This window comes from Anolis carolinensis, chromosome 4 (genome assembly GCF_035594765.1).
Source record: "Anolis carolinensis isolate JA03-04 chromosome 4, rAnoCar3.1.pri, whole genome shotgun sequence".
Lineage (NCBI taxonomy): Eukaryota > Metazoa > Chordata > Lepidosauria > Squamata > Dactyloidae > Anolis > Anolis carolinensis.
This window is the reverse complement of record NC_085844.1, coordinates 57,099,837-57,120,274: the sequence shown is the minus strand read 5'-3', so window position 1 is coordinate 57,120,274 and position 20,438 is coordinate 57,099,837. Positions and strand designations below refer to the sequence as shown.

At 38.8% G+C, this 20,438-nt stretch overlaps 1 protein-coding gene across 1 annotated transcript in view; it reads left to right on the top strand.

The window, feature by feature from the left end:
* The window catches only part of gata6 (GATA binding protein 6), a 46,951-nt gene that overhangs the window by 10,990 nt on the left and 15,523 nt on the right, over positions 1–20,438 (top strand). Inside the window, exons 3-4 of the mRNA XM_003219675.4 lie at positions 11,995–12,161; positions 19,796–19,921. Coding sequence (XP_003219723.1) covers positions 11,995–12,161; positions 19,796–19,921 — 293 coding nt within the window. The remainder of the gene's footprint in view (positions 1–11,994; positions 12,162–19,795; positions 19,922–20,438) is intronic.

The window sequence follows — 20,438 nt, the reverse complement described above, 5'->3', positions numbered from 1 at the left end:
TAAGAGCTAAAAACTCTTTGGAAGTGATCAAAAGATCTTTAAGTAACTGAACTTAATGGTTAGGTTTCATTTTTCCTCTTCTTCCATAAAACATAAGTCAAAGCATTTTTAAAAGAGAAAAATAAGTTTTTTAAAAGGATATATTTCCACTTTTTGTCTGGAAAGATATCATCTTGTGCTACTTTCTAAAAGAGAGGCTAATCACAGTTGAAATATTTCATGTATTTCATGCTACAATCAGCGACGAGAAAGGAAGATATTGGTGAAACAGCCAAATGTTTACCAAGTCTTGTAAAATATGACATATTCAATTTAATGCAATATATTTGTGCTGTCTTGCATAAAGACAAAGGGCCCTTCCACACAGCCATATAACCTAGAATATCAAGGCAAATAACCCACAATATCTGCTTTGAATTGGCTTATCAGAGTCCATACTGCTATTCAAGCTATGTAAGGATTATTCATTATAATTGAATTGCCAATAACAACATATACCTTGGTCCCTTGGTATCCATAAGGACCTCAATAGATATTAAATTCAGGGGTGCTCAAAACCCATTATATACGATGGCATTGTAAAATGGTGAGCTTATATTAAATGGTAAAATCAAAGAAAACTTTTTGAAATGTTTTTGAATATTTTCAAGCCATGGATGGTTGAATTCATGAATCAAAATCAGCATCGAAGACCAACTATATTTGAGAGCACTTGTTAAAATTATAGGTTTTCTATTTTTTTTTTAAAAAAAAAACTCAGGATAAAAAAGGAGGAAGGGTAAACAGATAACTTGTTTACCCTTCCTTTCCCCCTAATATATTAAATTAATACATTTATTTTGATACGAAGTTTTATAGAGGATAGTCCAAAAAAGGTCATGACAAATTAAATGTATTTGTCTTAAAGCTCCCCGAAGACTGCTCTACTTTCCCTTTTTTATATGAGTTTATTCAGGGTTGATGTCACTTTCCCTTAAAAAAATTAACTCACATTAATGAAATTTTGCCAGGTTTTATCAACCGAATTAACCCTTTTCTTTTGTAAAAAAAAGATAATTCTCTCAGTTAGTAGATTGGTGTAATAGATGTCAATTTTGTATGTAGTGCTCCCTTAGGCCTCATGTTTACCTGAAAATGGCCAGTGTTGTAAAATATCTGACATACTCAAATATATTTATGGATATATGTATGTGATATATATGTGTGTGTGTATCATAAATCTCACTGAATACACTGGTATTTACCACTGAGTAAAACACTTGTTATTTTCTGTAAATTTCCCAGAAGCTATGGATAAACAGGCAGATGGTCTGTTCCATCCACCCAGATGGAATAATCAACAAGAAAAGTTTACTCAGGGTACTTCCAGACAGGCCCTATATCCCAGGATCTGATCTCAGGTTTTCTAATTTAAACTGGATTATACCAGGCGGAGTCAGCATTGCCAGATAATCTGGGATAAACAGAAAACCTGGCATCAGATCCTGGGATATAGGGCCTGTCTGGAAGGGCCCTCAAAATAGTATTAGTCTTGGCTTTTAAAATGTGCAGTCTTGAAGAAAGCGCCTTGGTGTGGTGTGTAAGGGAGACAAAATGTGACAAATTGGTTGCTTCAAATATGTGCCGAACTCCAAAGCATGTGGTTGATACCCCTGTCCAAACCTTTAGCAGAGATTGCAAATCATAATTCATCCCAGAAAACCAGAAATCTCAGTTTTATTCCACACCTCCCCTTTGCCTTCACTTTTTCTTTCTTTCCAAACCACCTCAGGCAACTAAATGTTATTTGTGGTATGATTACATCTTCACTCCTCCAAATTTGTGGGATAAGTTTTCAATCCAACTCAAAAGTCTGACGCCTAAAAGTATCTTATGCTATGTAAAGTATGTCAAAGAGGGCCCTGCCACAAAACCATATAGCCCAGAATATCAAGGCAGAAAATCCCACAATATCTGCTTTGAACTGGGTTATCTGAGGCCCCTTTCCACACAGCTGAATAAAATACCACATTTTCGGCTTTGAATTGGGATATATGGCAGTATGGACTCAGATATTCCAGTTCAAAGCAGATATTGTGGGTTATTCTGACTTGATATTCTGGGTTATATGGCTGTGTGGAAGGGCTCTGAGTCTACACTGCCATATATTCCAGTTGAAAGCAGATATTGTGGGAATTTATTCAACTGTGTGGAAGGGGTCCCAGTAGTTGGAAAAATGACCTTGGGGATCCTGGAAGTTTGGGCCATTGACTTGACAATTTTTATTTTTGAAAAAAATGAGACAGAGTCTTGGAAATTTAACTATATCTTTTGCAACTCATTATTTTTTTTAATTGTAAGCAAGCTCTTAACTGAACAAAGTTCAATGACTGGTAAGCAAACTTTGAAACCATTGCTGAACTCTGCTTTTAAAAATGCCCTCAGGATGATAGTTTTTTAAAAAGTAACATAAAGAAGTGAGAATGAATTTTTTAAAAAATTCCAATTGATTCAAAAATAATTTTAAACAAAATAACTGAATTAATACTTTTATAACACTATCCTCCTGTCATGTTTCTTAAAGACTGGGAGCTTATTGTTTTAAGGAGATTTACTCCCTAGTAAATGTGCTTGGAACTGAAGCCCTAATGATGTCTTACCTGAAATAGTTAAATTAGAAATAGAGGAAAGGAAGAAAATTCTGAATTAAGATTGCCCTTGTTGAGATGTTAATTTTTCAAGATAGTGACCAATCACTTTGAGTATTTCTTGCCCAAGGGAATCCCTCAAATACCATTTTTGTTACTGTGTGCCTTCAAGTCTTTTCCAACTATCTCTGACCTTGGCAAGATTAGTTGTGAAGGCTCTGAGAGTGTGAGGCTGAAAAAGTGTGATTTGTTCCTAGTCCCCAAATGACTTTCCTAGGTGAAGTGAGGATTCAAACATCCAAACCGCAACATCAAAGTGGCTCTCTGAATACCAGGTGTTCTGCCTCTGAGTATTCCTTGCTTAAGAAAACCCTATGAAATCCATGGGGCCATCATAGCTTCAAGTCGCATTGCACAGAGCTACCCCAGCCCTGGTTTGCTTACATTCCAAACCTAATATAGTAGCATTTATTAGAATAAGAATTCCAAAAGTTACATATCTCGGAATCCACAAGCTATCATGGTCAGTGGCTGTGTTACTCAATGGACTTTGCGGGTTGTAGTTAAAAATAGTTAAAAATTAAATTTCCCAAGCCATGTTGAGAGAATTGTATTTCCAGTTGGGATGTCTAGCTTGTTTGATCAAATACAAAAATGATATCTTTCACTATAGATAGTAAATAGAAATGAAAAATAAATAGTGTCTATCAGTAAGTACCTTGCTGTCCTCTTAATCTGCTGTTCTTTAAGATTCTCTGTTGGAGTTTCACTGCAGCTGATATGTTTGTTGTTGTCATTATGACATTTATTATTTGTATCTCATTCATTTTACAACAGTAGGCCATATACTTAGGAATACAATTGCTAGGTGTTTCAAGGTGTGTGGGTGTTTTGATTGTTTGGCAAAACTTCATTCTCAGACCTTCTGACTTTGTTTGTTTATGCAAGGAATCAATGGGACAATCAATCAGCCCATACTGAAGGCCAGTCCTTTTAGACATTGGTCCCAATCCCCAGGATTCGCAGCTTCTGATATATATTATTATTTCAGATGATATAGGGCAGGCATTGTCTAAAGTAAATTGAATCAAATGTAACCTTTCCAGGTCACTGCAGAGGGGTTAAGAATCATGTGACCCTAAAGATATTTTTGGATTGCATTTCCCAACATTCCTCACTTGGCTAGAGCTGCAGTCTGAATGTGGAATAAACCAAAATATATGCTTGATGTTTAGGATAAGTGACAGACTTCATGGTACTGCCTAGGCCCATAGGAACAGGCTCTGGATCTGGGTAGAGTCTCTATTGCCATGATATTATGTTTTCTGGTTCAGGTGCGTTTGAGTTTCATTTTAGAATTGATAAGCTATACTAGCCATTGTGTTGCTGTGAGTTTTCTGGGCTGTATGGCCATGTTTCAGAAGCATTATCTCCTGACATTTTGCCCACATCTATGGCAGGCATCCTCAGAGGTTGTGAAGTGTGTTGGAAACTAGTCAAGTGGGGTTCAGGGTGGGAGAGAGGACTCTTGTCTGTTTGAGGCAAGTGTGAATGTTTCAATTGGTCACCTTGATTAGCATTGAATAGCCTTTTAGCTTCAAGGTCTGGCTGCTTACTACTTGGGGGAATCCTTTGTTGGGAGCTGTATACTAACCATTTCTGGTGTTTTGATGTTAAGGACAGAGAGTTCCATGTCTCTTCCCCCCCTTAACAGTTTCTTTGGAAATGGCCACTAAAACTGTACATATTGAAACATCTTTATTTTTTCATATGAGGCTTCAAGAGAATAAAGGTTATTGTGCCCTAAGGTTTCCTTGGAAAGACTGAGTAAGAAGAGAAAGGCAAGCTTGGACAGAGAGAGTGCAACTAGCCCGAGGTCATTCAGTGGGTTCCTGTGATTTTTACAGGAATGTGTATCCTAGTTTTCATGAGGAATAAAATAGGTTTTGTCAATTTCATACTGATAATGTTCCTAACATGCCAGACGAATATGTGTATTTCCATCTGAATTCAAAAGAGGTGCCTAGTCAGTTTATTGTGGACTAAAACTGAACTCTGTAGTATAACTATTGGAGTGCTTTGTAACACACACATCCATCAACATGAGTTTGGTTTATATATCCAGCTGCTAGACTAATTCAAATAGATTGGAATTTTAAAGTAATATTTGAATATTAACTTTTTAATTTTCGAATAAAACTTTTAATATAAAAATGGTATAAAGCTAGAAAAGTCCTGCTGGAGTTCCCAGAATGTTGTTGCAAATCAGTGTACAGCAGTGACATTGAGTTCCAGGGATTTATATTCTTTGTTCTAACAGACCTTCCTATTTAATTACATAGAAAGTTTTAGAAAATGTTAAGCGTGGAATGTATGTTATTTTAAATTAAATTAAGCATTTAGAGTTCTTTTTCCCATTTTACATAGTTTAAAATTATGTAAATTCTTTATGCAAGAAAATAGTCAATTCATTTTTAAAGGAATTGAAATTTCCTTTTTAAATCACTTGGGAAGCTCTAACCCTATCAGGAAGGTGGAATTTAAATACTTATCATTAGCTGGCAATTAATTGTGACCCTAAGCACATTTGCTAATGTCTTTTGAGGCCTGTCTTGATCTGTTTAGTGTACCAGTCATTTCACTGATTTGATTTCTAAGCTGTCTATCAACATAACATGGATTAATGTAAACTCCAAAGTGGCAAGAATTGAAAAAAGATACCTCCCAGCACTAATTACGTAATTAATAGTAAATCACTTCAACTGCAGTTAAGAGATGTATGCCAGATGGGAGTCACAAAATGGTTTTTGATTAAAATATGGATCTGTGGTTTAATTTATGGCACCAAATAACAACCAACAAACAAATAGCTTGTGAAACCTGGAATTTTATCTTATTATAATAAGACTGTGTGTATATGTATATTATAAAGAAGCTTTTTTAGTTTTAAACAATGCACAGAAAATGCACCAAAAATGGAGTCAAATTTACACAGAGAGATACATAAATTTTGGTTCTCCAGAACTCAGTATGGGGGAAACAAAAAAAACCTAGAAAGAAATAAGATAGTATAAGAAGAAAGATAGTATAAGAAATAAGACAGTAGTAAGATAGTATATAAGATACGATAAAAATAAGATAGTAAGATAGTATAAGAAATAAGTTAGTATAAGAAGTGGGATAGCATTAGTAGTACTGCTGAATAGGTTTAGAAGGTTATCATGGTTTAGACACTACTTTACTGCCAATGTTTCAAAGCAGTTGGAAATTATAATTTTATTAGGAAAGCCTATTCTATTGTGGGTCAAATTGTACCTTGTATATTAAAACATTTTTGGCAAATGGACATCATACAGAAATCCCCCAATTGTTGTGTCTGAGATACTTACTCAAACATAGGAGAAATTTGGGGAGTCTCTTACTTCAAATGGGAACAGCCGTGGCCTGGTTTACAGACCTGCTGTGACAACAAGCAAGATAAAGACCTGTGGCTTTATCTCTCTTTTCAAAAAGAAGCCTATTTTAATTGTCGGCAAGACAAGAGGAGAGACCATAGGTCTCCCTTTAAAATCATGTTTCAAATCTTGGAGGAGAGGGAGTCTTTCAGAGGATGGTAGCTTAATTTCAATTTGTTGTCGGTATCATTGGGTCGCTGTGAGTTTTCCGGGCTGTATGGCCATGTCCCAGAAGCATTCTTTCCTGACGTCTCGTACACATCTATGGCAGTCATCCTCAGAGGTTGTGAGGTTTGTTGGAAACTAAGCAACTGAGGTTTATATATCTGTGGAAGGTCCAGGGTAGGAGAAAGAACTCTTGTCTGTTGGAGGCAAGTGTGAATGTTGTAATTACCTTGATTAGCATTGAAAAGCCTGTCAGTTTCAAAGCCTGGCTGATTCCTGCCTGGGGGAATCCTTTGTTGGGAGGTGTTTGATTACTTCTTGTCTGGAATTCTCCTGTTTTCATAATGTTGTTCTTTATTTACTGGCCTGATTCAAGAGTTTTTCGATAGTGGCAGCAAGATTTTGTTCATTTTCATGGTTTCCTCCTTTCTGTTGAAACTGTCCACCTGCTTGTGCACTTCAGTGGCTTCTCTGTGTGGCCTGACATAGTGGTTGTTAGAGTTTCAGTTGGTTGAAATTGTATCTGTCTTAATATGTAAATCACTTTGAGTCGCGTATCAGCACATCAAAAAATAACACAACTGTCCTCATAATTATGGTTCTTAATCTCACAACCTTCCGGGTGTTACTTAATAGGAGTTTGAGAAAGGCGAATCTATGAGTCAGCTGGCTAAAGGTGGCAAGACTTTTGTTTTGTGACTGTGGATAGGACTTTCCGTTCAGCTGTTTTTGCCACTCAGATCTGAAAATGCAAACCGATAAAATATTGTGGACGGAACCCGTGGTTGAGGAAAACAAAAGAGATATAAAGTTGGAGATCAGGGAGGCAGCAATCCTTGGGGGGAAAAGAAAGAGAGGAGGAAATAACGCCGGGACTGCCATGTGTTTACAGATCGCTCTGCCTTTCCCGGTGCCAGCGTGGCAGAAAGGCTTGAGCGTCGGAGTTATGGGCTCATCGACACTGCAGACTCTAGAGCAGGCCTGGGCCAAATTGGGCCCTCCAGTTGTTTTGAACTTCAACTCCCACCATTCCTAACAGCCTCAGGCCCCTTCCTTAAGCGGCTGAGAGGAAAAAGGAAAGCGAGGTTTATATATCTGTGAATAATGTCCAGGGTGGGAGAAAGAACTCTTGTCTGCTTGAGGCAAGTGTGAATGTTGCAATTGGGCCATCTTGATTAGCATTGAATGGCCTTTAAGCGTCAAAGCCTGGCTGCTTCTTGTCTGGGGAATCCTATGTTGGGAGATGTTAGCTGGCCCTGATTGATTCATGTCTGCAATTCCCGTTTTCTGAGTGGTGTTCTTTATTTACTGTCCTGATTTTACTGGCTACTCGTATTTTTAAAACTCCAGGACAGTAAATAAAGAACAACACTCAGAAAACAGGGGAATTCCAGACACGAATCAATCAGGGCCAGCCAACACCTCCCAACAAAGGATACCCCCAGGCAGGAAGCAGCCAGACCTTGAAGCTGCAAGGCTAATCAAGGTGGCCAATTGCAACATTCACACCTGCCTCAGGCAGACAAGAGTTCTTTCTTTCTCCCACCTTGAACATTCCACAGATATATAAACCCCACTTGCCTCGTTTCCAACAGACCTCACAAGTATAGTAAATTATGTATATTAAATTAAAACCTACCTAACTACTACATATAGAAAGCTACATATCTATCTATATATAAATACACACACACATATATAGATAGACATTTTCTTGTTATAAAAGATGAGGAAAATAAATTATAAAGCCAACCCCTCTGAAGCTCTGCCATAGATGCAGGCAAAATGTCAGGGCAGAATGCTACTGGAACATGGCCATACAGCATGGAAAACTCACAGCAACCCTTTTGATCATTCTACCTTTTTTTAAAAAAAAAATGTTTATTTTCACAATACCAACAAAGACTTGGTATCTGATCCTAAAAATATGTAAACCCCTGATTCCAGGGAAATTCCAAATAGATAGCAGGGCTGGCAGGCACAGTAGCACATTTTAGTAACATTTATTCTGGAGTAAATTCCTACGTGTTCAGAGGGTTGGCTTACTTACTTAGAAGGTGCATCTACATTGTACAATTAATGCAGTTTGACACCACTTTATCTACTATCCCTTAGTCAGATGGAATCTTGAAATTTGTATTTTGGTGAGGTGACGATACTACTTTTCTGGCATCAATGAGCCATAGCAGACAAAGTGGTGTCAATTTGCTTTAATTCTACAGTGTAGATGCTCCCAATGGCAATAGTGAGTACAACTAGGAGGAAGAACATGAGGGTCCTCCCCCTGCTTAAAAATGTATTCTTTTGCTAAATCGGTGGCACTTCAAAGGTGCTTTGGGTCACACCAAAGGAGGCAATAACAAGAGGGGTGAAAGTTGTTTTTCTGCCCAGATCCCTTAAAGCACTGCTTCTCAACCTTCCTAATGCTGTGACCCCTTAATACAGTTCCTCATGTTGTGGTGACTCCCAACCATAACATTATTTTCATTGCTACTTCATGATTGTAATTTTGCTACTGTTATGAATTGTAATGTAAATATCTGACATGCAGGATGTATTTTCATTCACTGGACCAAATTTGGCACAAATACCTGATATGCCCAAATTTGAATACTGGTGGGGCTGGGGGTGCATGCTGATTTTGTCATTTGGGAGTTGTAGTTGCTGGGATTTATAGTTCATCTATCAAAGAGAACTCTTAGCTCCACCAAGGATGGAATTGAACCAAACTTGGCACTCAGAACTCCCATGAGCAACAGAAAATACTGGAAGGGTTTGGTGGGCATTTACCTTGAGATTTGGAGTTGTAGTTCACCTGGGCATTCCACAGATATATAAACCCCACTGGCCTAGTTTCCAACATACCTCACACAACCTCTGAGGATGCCTGCCATAGATGTGGGTGAAACGATAGGAGAGAATGCTTCTGGAACATGGCCATACAGCTGCTGTGTGCCAAGTTTGGTTCAATTCCATAGTTGGTGGAGTTCAGAACGCTCTTGGATTATTGGTGAACTATAAGACCCAGCAACTAACCCATTATTATTATTATTATTATTATTATTATTATTATTATTATTATTATTATTATTATTATTATTATTATTAAACTGGCTAACCAATTCATGAATAAACCCTGAAACATTTGAGGGTTTTGAACCCTTAACCCTCCCACCCCCCTTACAGGCCTGTCTCAATGGGTTTAGGAGGTGGACATGGTAATCTGTATCCTGTTTTTAGCGCCTAGTTTTCTTTCCCTTTTTTCTCTATCCAAGGGAAGGGTTTTGCAGGGGAGGGCATTGCAAAAGAGCCTGGTAACCTTTGGCTGTGCCCTTCCCGTCTGACATTCCTTGACTTGGAGATGTGTATTTGGGTTTGAAGATCTTTTGAAGATTCAGGAACCCTGAGGGTGCATCTATATTGTAGTTTGACACCACTTTAACTACCATGGTGCAATGCTATGGAATCCTAGGAGTTATAGTCTTACAAACTCCTGAATCTTCTCTGCCAAAGGATACCAAACTCCCTCCAGAGATTCCATAGCATTGGTGTCCAGCTGCATTAATTCTATAGATCAGTGGTTCTCAACCTGTGGGTCCCCAGGTGTTTTGGCCTACAACTCCCAGAAATCCCAGCCAGTTCGTCAGTTGTTAGGATATCTGGGAGTTGAAGGCCTAAACATCTGGGAACCCACAGGTTGAGAACCACTGGTGTAGATGCATCCAGAATTCCTGTATTTTCTGAAGCTTTGAAATAAAGATGCAGCAGGATATGAGTTTCTGGAGGGAGAGGGAGAAGGGGGAGCAATGAGAAGTGAACAGTTTCAAGATAAAGAAAATCAGATGGAATATTTCAAGACAGGCATTTACATTGTAGACTGAATGGTGGTTGACACCACTTTTACTACCAGGGCTCAATACTATGGAATCCTAGGAGTTGTAGTTTGGTGAAGCATAATAATAATAATAATAATAATAATAATAATAATAATAATAATAATAATAATAATAATAAACATTAACAAAATTAATGTTAAACATTGACAAAATTACGATCGGCCAACTGCAAAAGGCCACCCTACTGGGATCTGCGTGCATCATCCGAAAATACATCACACAGTCCTAAACGCTTGGGAAGTGTTCGATTTGTGATTTTGTGATACGAAATTCAGCATATCTATCTTGTTTGCTGTGTCATACAATAATAATCCGAAAATACATCACACAGTTCTAAACACTTGGGAAGTGTTTGACTTGTGATTCTGTGATACTAAATCCAGCATATATATCTCATTTGCTGTGTCATATTATGTCTTTGTGTCAATAATAATAATAATAATAATAATAATAATAATAATAATAATAATAATAATAATAATTTTATTTATAATCCACCACCATCTCCCAAAAGGGACTGGGGAGGCTTATAGGAAGCACATAGTAGTGTCTTAAAACACATAGAATACAAGTAAATTACATTAACATTTATAACAATAACAATATCAGTTAACATAAACCAATCAAACAAGCCCAATAAAATACTCAATAAAATGGAGCAATAGCTGTGCAATTTCTTGGTAACTTTGTCTGCTAGTTTTTGTTGAATGCTTACATGCTATTACATGCACAAGGGAAGATTTAAGTGAATGCAGTCTTATACATTTGGGAACACAAATAACGTTTCCTGTGGAGGAAAGGGAAAAAATGGAAGGCAATGTTCCCATTTGCCCTGCCCTTTTGTCCTTCCCTATAGCCATATTCTTGGTGGTACAGTAGAGTCTCACTTATCCAACATAAACGGGCCGGCAGAACGTTGGATAAGCAAATATGTTGGATAATAAGGAGAGATTTTTAAAAAGCCTAATAAACATCAAAATAGGTTATGATTTTACAAATTAAGCACCAAAACATCACGTTATACAACAAATTTGACAGAAAAAGTAGTTCATTAGACATTAATGCTATGTAGTAATTACTGTATTTACGAATTTAGCACCAAAATATCACAATTATTGAAAACATTGAGTACAAAAATGTGTTGGATAATCCAGAACGTTGGATAAGTGAGTGTTGGATAAGTGAGACTCTACTGTAGTTGTGTTCCTTCAAGTTATTTTGTGTTTATTCCCAGATAACTAAAGATAACTAAAGATAGGACAAAAAGCTTTAGTGTATGTATTTTCCTTCAAGTTGCTAGTCAATGAATGGCAACCTTGTGAATTTCATAGTGTTTTCTATTCAAAAGAATACACAGAGATGTCTTTGACAGTTCCTTTCTTTGAAATATTGCCTACAACACCTAGTACGTATTCATTGGCAATCTCCCATCCAAGTGCTTACTTGCTTAGTTTCCAAGACCAAACAGGATTTGGTATCTTTATGATACCTACTATCCAGGCATAACCTTTTAGTGTGTGCCCAGTGAAGTATAATTTGTGTCACTGACTTTTGAGTAACTAGATTGGCTTTGCAGGATCCACCTGGGAATTTAGTTGCACCTAAATCTATGGGACTTTCTTTCTCCCAGATGTTTTGGCTGCAATTGATTCCTTCAGACCATTGTTTTGGGAGTGATTGGAGTGGTGTTCGTTCCTTATGCAGCTGTGGCCAAGACCAGCAATGTTTTGTATTGGAAGGGAACCCAAATGTGTGTGTGTTTGTTTTTGTAAACATAACCAAAAGATATTCTGGAGCGGCTTCCCTGCTTGGCTTCCAGTAAAGTAACTTTTCTTCCCTCTCCCATTCTAGATCTTTTGGATGAGTTGCAGGAGAGCCGGGAATGCGTCAACTGTGGCTCCTTCCAGACCCCGCTGTGGAGGAAGGATGGTACTGGCAACTATCTCTGCAATGCTTGTGGGTTGTATACCAAGATGAATGGCCTCAGCAGACCCCTCATCAAGCCTCAGAAGAGAGTGGTAAGTGCCAGGCAGAGTCACATGCAAAAGGAACAGGGAAATATGGTTCCTGCCTTAGAAATTCAGACATCCCTTTGTCATTCCGTTGCAAAACAGTATGTTGTTGTACCACACAATTCTTGTACCACACAGTTCTATATCCTATAAAGACTCATACAGTCAGAGCTATAACTTTTCCTGTGCTTAGTTTCTATGACCAATGGTTGTATCCACACTGCAGAATTATAGCAGTTTGACACACATTAACTTGCATGGCTCAATGGTATGGAATTCTGGGATTTGAAGTTCTGTGAGCTATTTAATTTTTTGTCATTGAACTCTGGTACCATAACAAATTACAAATTACAGTATTCCGACGGGCATGGTAGTTAAAGTGGCGTTGAAGTGCTATAATTCAGCAGTGTGAATGATCTCTTAGGCGGGATCTATGCTGATATATAATCCAGTATCTGTTCGGATTATCTGCTTTGAACTGGATAATATAAGTCTACACTACCATACAATCTAGTTCAAAAAGATAACTTGGAATCACAAACTGGATATTGAATTCTGTGAATAGAGCCATGGATATTGAATCTGTGAATTAGGTCTGAAGGGCATACTAGGGTGGATCATTTCATACCTCACATTAATTAGCCAGAATCTGAATCTCAAAGACACTATAGAGAACTGAGCTCAATTTGATTGAATTCCAATTAGACATTCATAGGATTGTGTTGTGATTGTCCTGATTTTCTGCTGCAGCCATGAACTTAAGGCATGGCAATTTGGAAATCAGGGCCTTCGACTGACTCTCATTTACAATATTTTGTTGTTGGAGGCAGGAATTAGAGAGTGGGGGAAGCCTCCTGGTTCTAGTTTGATATACGGTGGTTTCTGTCTGGTTGATTCCAGTAAAAGGACTTAGTTGCGGTCAGTAGGCATTCTTCTTCAGATCATAAGGGTTATAAACATGCCTAGTCCTTTTTCAAAAAATGAGATTCTTCCTCCCATCAAATGAGCCTTGAGATTTTTAGGGCTGGATTTTCAGGAATTCAAAGTATGTCTGTGTGCATTAGGATTAGAAGCCACCAATTCCCTTGAATGAAGCAATCCATAAAATATTGCCAGAACATTCCTGACGGTTTCTATTTTGGCCCCATTTAAGTTTGCTGACCCAGGAAGTAAGTTAATCCTAAATATTGCCATTCTAGATGGAAGAATTTAAAGCATAAATTTGGGGATTTTAAAAGAAGTCATGTCTACTGTAGGGAGTGATCATTGAGATGAACAATGTAATCAATCCGTGTGGACGTGTAGCATGGTGCTGAGATCAACAACAAATGAAGGATTCATTATATCTTTGTCCTTTCCTTGTGTAGGGGAAGGGAAAAAAGGCAAAGGAAGTTTATGAAAAGTTTTTTAACCTATTTCCAAAATATACAAGGTAGAATTTGAACCACAACCTTCCAGCACTCATAAGGCCACTCATAGTTCAAAAAAGAAGTAGTCTACAAAAGTAATAACAACAACAACAACAACAACAACAGGATTGAAGAGAAACAATTAGAAAAGCTGGCACAATAAGAGGATTTAAAGATCGAATTGCAAAGACTGTGGTACAAGCCAGGCAAAGTGGTCCCAGTGGTGATCGGCACACTGGGTGCAGTGCCTAAAGACCTTGGCCTGCATTTGAACACAATCGGCACTGACAAAATTACCATCTGCCAGCTGCAGAAGGCCACCTTACTGGGATCTGCACGCATTATTTGCGATACATCACACAGCCCTAGACACTTGGGAAGTGTCCAGCGTGAGATTCAGTACAACAGCCAGCAGAGTGTCTGCTGTGGACTCATCTTGTTGTGTTTCTAATAATAACAATAATAATAATAATAATAATAATAATAATAATAATAACTTTATTTCTAGATCACCCTCTCTCCCCAGAGGGACTCAGGGTGGTTAACATACATATAAACGGCAAACATTCAATGCTACAACTGCTTCTCTTAATATCAAAAGTATAAAATCATAGCATGCTCATTATAATAAAAATTCCAAATCAGAAAAATAAATTTAAACATGTCACTCAGTAAAAACATTATTGCACAGAGCGAGCATATACCTGGACTGAATTAAATGACCAAGTTGCAGTAAATGTTCAGTATTTGTTGTAATTTCACTTAGACCATAGCTGCTATGAGGTGGCAATTATGTTAATCCTCCTCCTTTCCAAACGCTAGACTGCATAGATGTGTCTTTAACTGTTTCTTAAAGGAGAGGAGGGTGGGGCCATTTTTATTTCTTTAGGGAGGGAGTTCCAGAGGCCCCTTCTCTCATTCCCATCTGCGCTTGTGACTGGGGTGGGACTGAGAGCAGGGCCTCCTGCTGACCGAAGTGCCCTGCAGGAAAATGCGATTTGACAAATAGTCTGGACCTGAGCCGTAAAGTAAAATTTAATGATCTGCCTTTTTCTCCCTTGGATGTTGATTCTGAGTTCCTCCCAGCCAAGAAAACCCTTCCCTCTTTCTTCTTTCCATCCTCATTTTATCCCCAAAGTGTCCATCTGAAAACCAGAGACAATGCACTATAGTTGCAGAGGGGGAAAGGGAACTTGGCTTCCCTATCTCTTGCAGCTTACCATTATTTTGATTTCAGGACTTGGGTTCGGAGACATCCGGCCAAAGGCCTCCTTTATCTTTCAGCATCTCTCACTGGAGGCTGCTGTGACACTGAGAGATTTGTGACTGCTTCTGAATCATGACTTCTTCAGGGTGAATGCCTGGAGGCTGCCCTCTGCTGCTGGGCATATTCTCTGATGATGGAGAGATGTGTGAAGGGATCACCTAGAAACAGAACCTGATTGTATCTACTATAACTCCCAAATATGGAGCTGCCGTGGTGCAATGCATTAAATTAGTGGTTCTCAACCTGGAGGTCCCCAGATGTTTTGGCCTTTAACTCCCAAAAATCCTAATAGCTGTTAAACTGGCTGGGATTTCTGGGAGTTGTAGGCCAAAACACCTGGGGAGAATCACTGGGTTAAACCCTTTTGCTGGCTGAACTGCTGACCTGAAGGTTGGCAGATTCCAAGACAGGGTGAGCTCCCATCTGTCAGCTCCAGCTTTCTGTGCGGGAACATGAGAGAAGCCTCCCACAGGATGGTAACACATCCGGCAATTCTCTCACACCAGAAGCGACTTGCAGTTTCTTGAGTCACTTCTGACATGATAAAAAAAACTCTGAAATATATTATTTGAAGGCAAAGCCCAGAGATCTATAACATGTACAAGGTTTGTGTGCCAATAACATAATCTCATTGCATGCATGCTCAACCTCAACTCACTGGTAGAACCTCAACTCACTGGTAGAAAAGCTTCTCAAATGTAAACTTTTAATGGTCAGAATGGAAATTGGACAACTTAAGGTCAATCTGATAGCCTCTATTTGTTAAAACTGGTTGATAGTTATTTACGAATTGCTTCTGGAGTAAAACTGGCAATTAGAAGATGCAGGATAGGTCTGCTTCTTCTCATATATTGGATATTTTTGAAAGCGACAGACTCAGTTGGCATCTACATGATCTTATTTCTGACATTTGTCTATAGAAAGACATGTTCCCTTTCCCCCAGTTCAGGCTTTTGTACTATGTTGTTGTTGTTGTCATTGTTTTGTGCCTTCAAGGCATTTCTGACTTATGGCAACCCTTAAGATCAATTTACCTTTTCTTGGCAAGTTTTATTCAGATAGAGTTGGCCTTTACCTCCTTCTAAGGCTGAGAGAATGTGACTTGCTCTAGGCCACCCAGTGGGTTCCCATGACTGATCTCCAGAATCATAGTCCAATGCTCAAACCATTCTGTCTCTCTAATCTTTAGTCTTAAATTACCCTAGATAATTAAAACACTATGTCACGTCAACTTTCTAACTTTAGCCTTGAATTATTATCAATTTTATGCTGTGTCATCTGCTTTTTAAAACTGCTTTTTGTGTGTTGACATAATGTTAGTATTTTATATTAGTTGAAGAAGTCCCCGGTGGCACAATGGGTTAAACCCTTGTGCCGGCAGGACTGCTGACTTGAAGATTGGGTTGCTGACCTGAAGGTTGCTGGTTCAAATCTGAGGAGAGCGCGGATGAGCTCCCTCTGTCAGCTCCAACTCCCCATGTGGTGACATGAGAGAAGCCATACAGGAAACTCCATAAGAATTGATTATGTCACTATTGCAGTTGTTATTAGTACTAGTCCTGTACAAGATCAGATGCTAGTATTGGTTTAACTACCTTCACTTTGCAAAGGCTTTTGAAAGAATTTTAGTAGCTTTCCTTTTCCCCCTGGGTTTTGTCACCTTCACAGGTCTAATCAAGGGCAAACAAACAAACACCTCTAGAGAAACAATGAGCTTTTAAAAGTCACACTTTGCTCATTGAATCACCATTTCATCAGTGAGATTCCCCCTAAAGTATTTTCAAAGTTAGTCACAATGTGGGCTTCCCTATCACTACTTACCTAATTTCACTAAATAGAATGAAATCTAATTAGGAGAAATAAAGGGAATTGGGGGGGGGGGGGGCTTTGTTACCTCTTAACTCTTCCCCATCTGCCTGCCTAGTCTCAGGATCTAATCATGTTGTAGTCTTTTCATGTTTGTAAAATTCAAATAAACTGCAGAGACAATTGATGCTTCTTTCACATTTCTGATAAAGAGGTTACTGTATTAAAATAGGGGGTAAACAAACAGGGGTTGCTGTATGTTGGAAACTACTTGAAAACATTATCCACAACAGGGTATGTTCATTATTTTTTAACCTAAAGTTGAATGGGAAATTGAAGGCTGAAATGTTTTAAATGAGTCCTGAAGCCCTGGGCTAGACTATGTGATAGGAGGTTGCTGTGAGCTTTCCGGGCTGTCTGGCCATGTTCCAGAAGCATTCTCTCCTGACATTTCTCCCACATCTATGGTAGGCATCCTCAGAGGTTGCGTTTATATATCTGTGGAGGGGTTTATATATCTGTGGAATGTCCAGGGTGGGAGAAAGAACTCAGTTTGAGGCAGGTGTGAATGTTGCAATTGGCCACCTTGATTAGCATTGAATAGCCTTGCAGCTTCAAGGCCTGGCTGCTTCCTGCCTGGGGGGAATCCTTTGCTGGCCCTGTTTGTTTCCTATGTTGTGATAGCTGGACAATGAAAATGGATAGGATAAAATAAATTCATTTGAAATGTGCTGGAAAAGAGCTCTACAGATACCATGGACTGCTAAAAAAAACAAATAAATGTGTTCTAGAGGAAATCAAGTTGACTGGATTGCAATTAAGAACAACAAAATAGCAAACCAATTTTCATTGGAGGTTGATAATGAATGTCTTTATTTAAAAAAAATCTAGAGAAAAAAACAGATAAAAGCACCTTTTCCATTGTAGCTTCAACATTTCTAGAAGTGTTGCATTTCTACATTAGACAATATGCTCCTAAGTGATTTTGCTGTTGATGTGAATTCTTCTGAAGCCATAAGAGAGTTTATATAGGTACAATGAGAGAGAGGGAAAGGGCCCTGAGGATTGTAACAGCATTATTTTTAAAATCAGAAGGGTATGCTATTATGCTGTTAGGACATCCAATGCTAGGACACTTCTATGCCTATTAAGTCTTACTGAGTGTGAGCATTAGAGCCAAATTGTTTTTTCCAGTGCTGCTCGAGTCAAAGATTATGCTAATATATGTTTAACGGGGAACATAACATTTTTGTTATAAAATGTGCACTCCTAATTAAGTGAGAAAAAATAAAACAAACACTATAGTCAGATATTAAAACAATACTGGCAAGCACAATTTGGGTCAGTTGTCTCAAAGGAGCTCAATTGTCAGGAACGATTCCCAGGAATACAACACAAGATTTTGCAGGGTGTAACCTGAACCAATGTATATTTGCTAAATATTACAGTCTTGGGCGAGAGGAATACAGCTCTCTGGAACCAATTGGGTTTTTTGTTCTGTGCAAATGTGTCAACATTTATAAAGTGATAGCTAATCACTGATAGCTGTATTTTGTTTTTAAAAAAGCTGTAATACATGTGCAAATCAGCAAATTTATGATGTAGCTGGTATTTCATTGCCTGTGATTAATGTAAAAGAGATTGGTTGCTGCAGGAAATGTTATAACCCCTTCACCTTCACTTCACATCTTTATGGGACTGGCTTCACTTATGATCTATGGGCTGCCATTGTAAAGCTCTTTGTTGTACAATTATTTCTGATGTAATGTTGCCTCATCTTGGCTCCAAACTCTGCTGAAGTGCCATAAATGACTTGTTTATAATATGGACCTTTCTGGGGGTTTTGAGAACACCCCCACCCCTGTGAAAGCTCAGTTCTGCAGTGGTATCTTGGAACTGTTTGTCCACATAATTCACAGGAAATGAATGGAGTGGCTTTTATATATCCAGATGAGTCCAAAGCAATTGGTGGGGAGCACCAGACAGACTCTCCAGGATCTAGAATGATTTTGAAGCAGGAATTCTTTGTCTTAAGGCACCATAGAGCAATTTTACCCTTTCAATGTTGTTAGTTCTTGGCATTAGGAGTTATCATTATCTACCATGCTAGTAAATCAGATGCTTGAAGGAAAGGAGTCTGATAGGAATCCAGATTCAAAAGTATGTTCCTCAAAGTCCTCAGATATCTATCATGGCAGGTTCAATCCCACACAAAGTTGTGTTTAGATGCCATTGAGAAAGTTAATCCATGTTGTCATTTATTTCCAGTGAGGTGGTGGGAAATGTCAATCCAACCCAGTGTTTTGAACCATGCTATGTCACATAAACAAATGAATCAGTATCGTCTGTTATGAATGACATTTAGGGTTTCCAATGTCATAGGCAAAATGGATGCACTATGGGAGAAATCTACTAGATACTTTAGCTTTTATTCTGACATGCTTCTGAGATGTCTCTCCTCCCTCCCTCCCTCCCTCCCTCCCTCCCTCCCTCCCTCCTTTCTTTCTTTCTTTCTTTCTTTCTTTCTTTCACTTACTTACTTACTTACTTACTTGTATACTGGCATAGGCATTTCCCAGAGCTTCTAAGGCACTTTCCACACAGCTGAATTAAATCCCACATGTTCTGCTTTGAACTGGAATATATGGCAATATGAACTCAGATAACCCAGTTCAAACCTGAACATGTGGGATTTTCTGCCTCATATTATGGAGTCCCCAATGGCGCAGCAGCTTAAACCACTAAGCTGTTGAACCTGCTGACTGAAAAGTCGTCGGTTCGAATCTGGGGAGCAGGGGGAGCTCCCGCTGTTAGCCCCAGCTTCTGCCAAACTAGCAGTTTGAAAACATGCAAATGTGAGTAAATCAGTAGGTACCACTCCAGTGGGAAGGTAACAGCACTCCGTGCAGTCATGCCGGCCACATGACCCTGGAGGTGTCTATGGACAACGCCAGCTCTTTGGTTTAGAAATGGAGATGAGCACCAATCCCCAGCATCGGACATGACTAGACTTAATGTCAGGGGAAAACCATTACCTTTACCTTATTCTGGGATACAGGGCTGTGTGGAGGGGCCCTAAATTTGGCTGAGAATATGCAGACTATTCACACGTTCTTCCCTTATATTATGTTTTTGCCTTTCCTCCCACTTGCCTGTAGCCTTCTCAGCGACGACTGGGTCTGTCCTGTGCCAACTGTCAAACTACAACCACCACCCTCTGGCGCAGGAATGCAGAAGGAGAGCCCGTGTGCAACGCCTGTGGATTGTACATGAAACTTCATGGGGTAAGCAGCTATTTCAGTACTATCAGGAGTTATTTTGGTGCTTGCTTGGCCCATGCTTAAGGAGCACTCTTCGCTGTGGGCATACTCTGGCAGGAATGTGCATTATGCTTGACAGAGAGAAGACCCACACCTTGTTTTACTAGCGAGAGAGAAAGAGACTGAGAGAAACACCATGGAGGGAATCCATCTGCTAAATGATAGGGAAAGATAATTGCAAAATCAACAACACTGCATAATATCACCAATCCTTTATTTAATATGCCAGTTAAATAAAGAAGTAATCAATTACTGCTACTGGCAGGCCAGAGGACTAGAATAACAAAAGAGAAAGGTGGTAGCTACACAAGAAATAGTGTGTGAGTGTCTGTGAGTTCATCTGCACTGTAGAATTAATGCAGTTTGACTTCACTTTACTGCTTATGGCTCATATTTGCAATTTGATGAGGAAACAGCCCTCTTTGGTGGAGAGGGAAAAAGACTTTGTAGAACTCCATCTCCCGTGATTCTATAGTGTTAA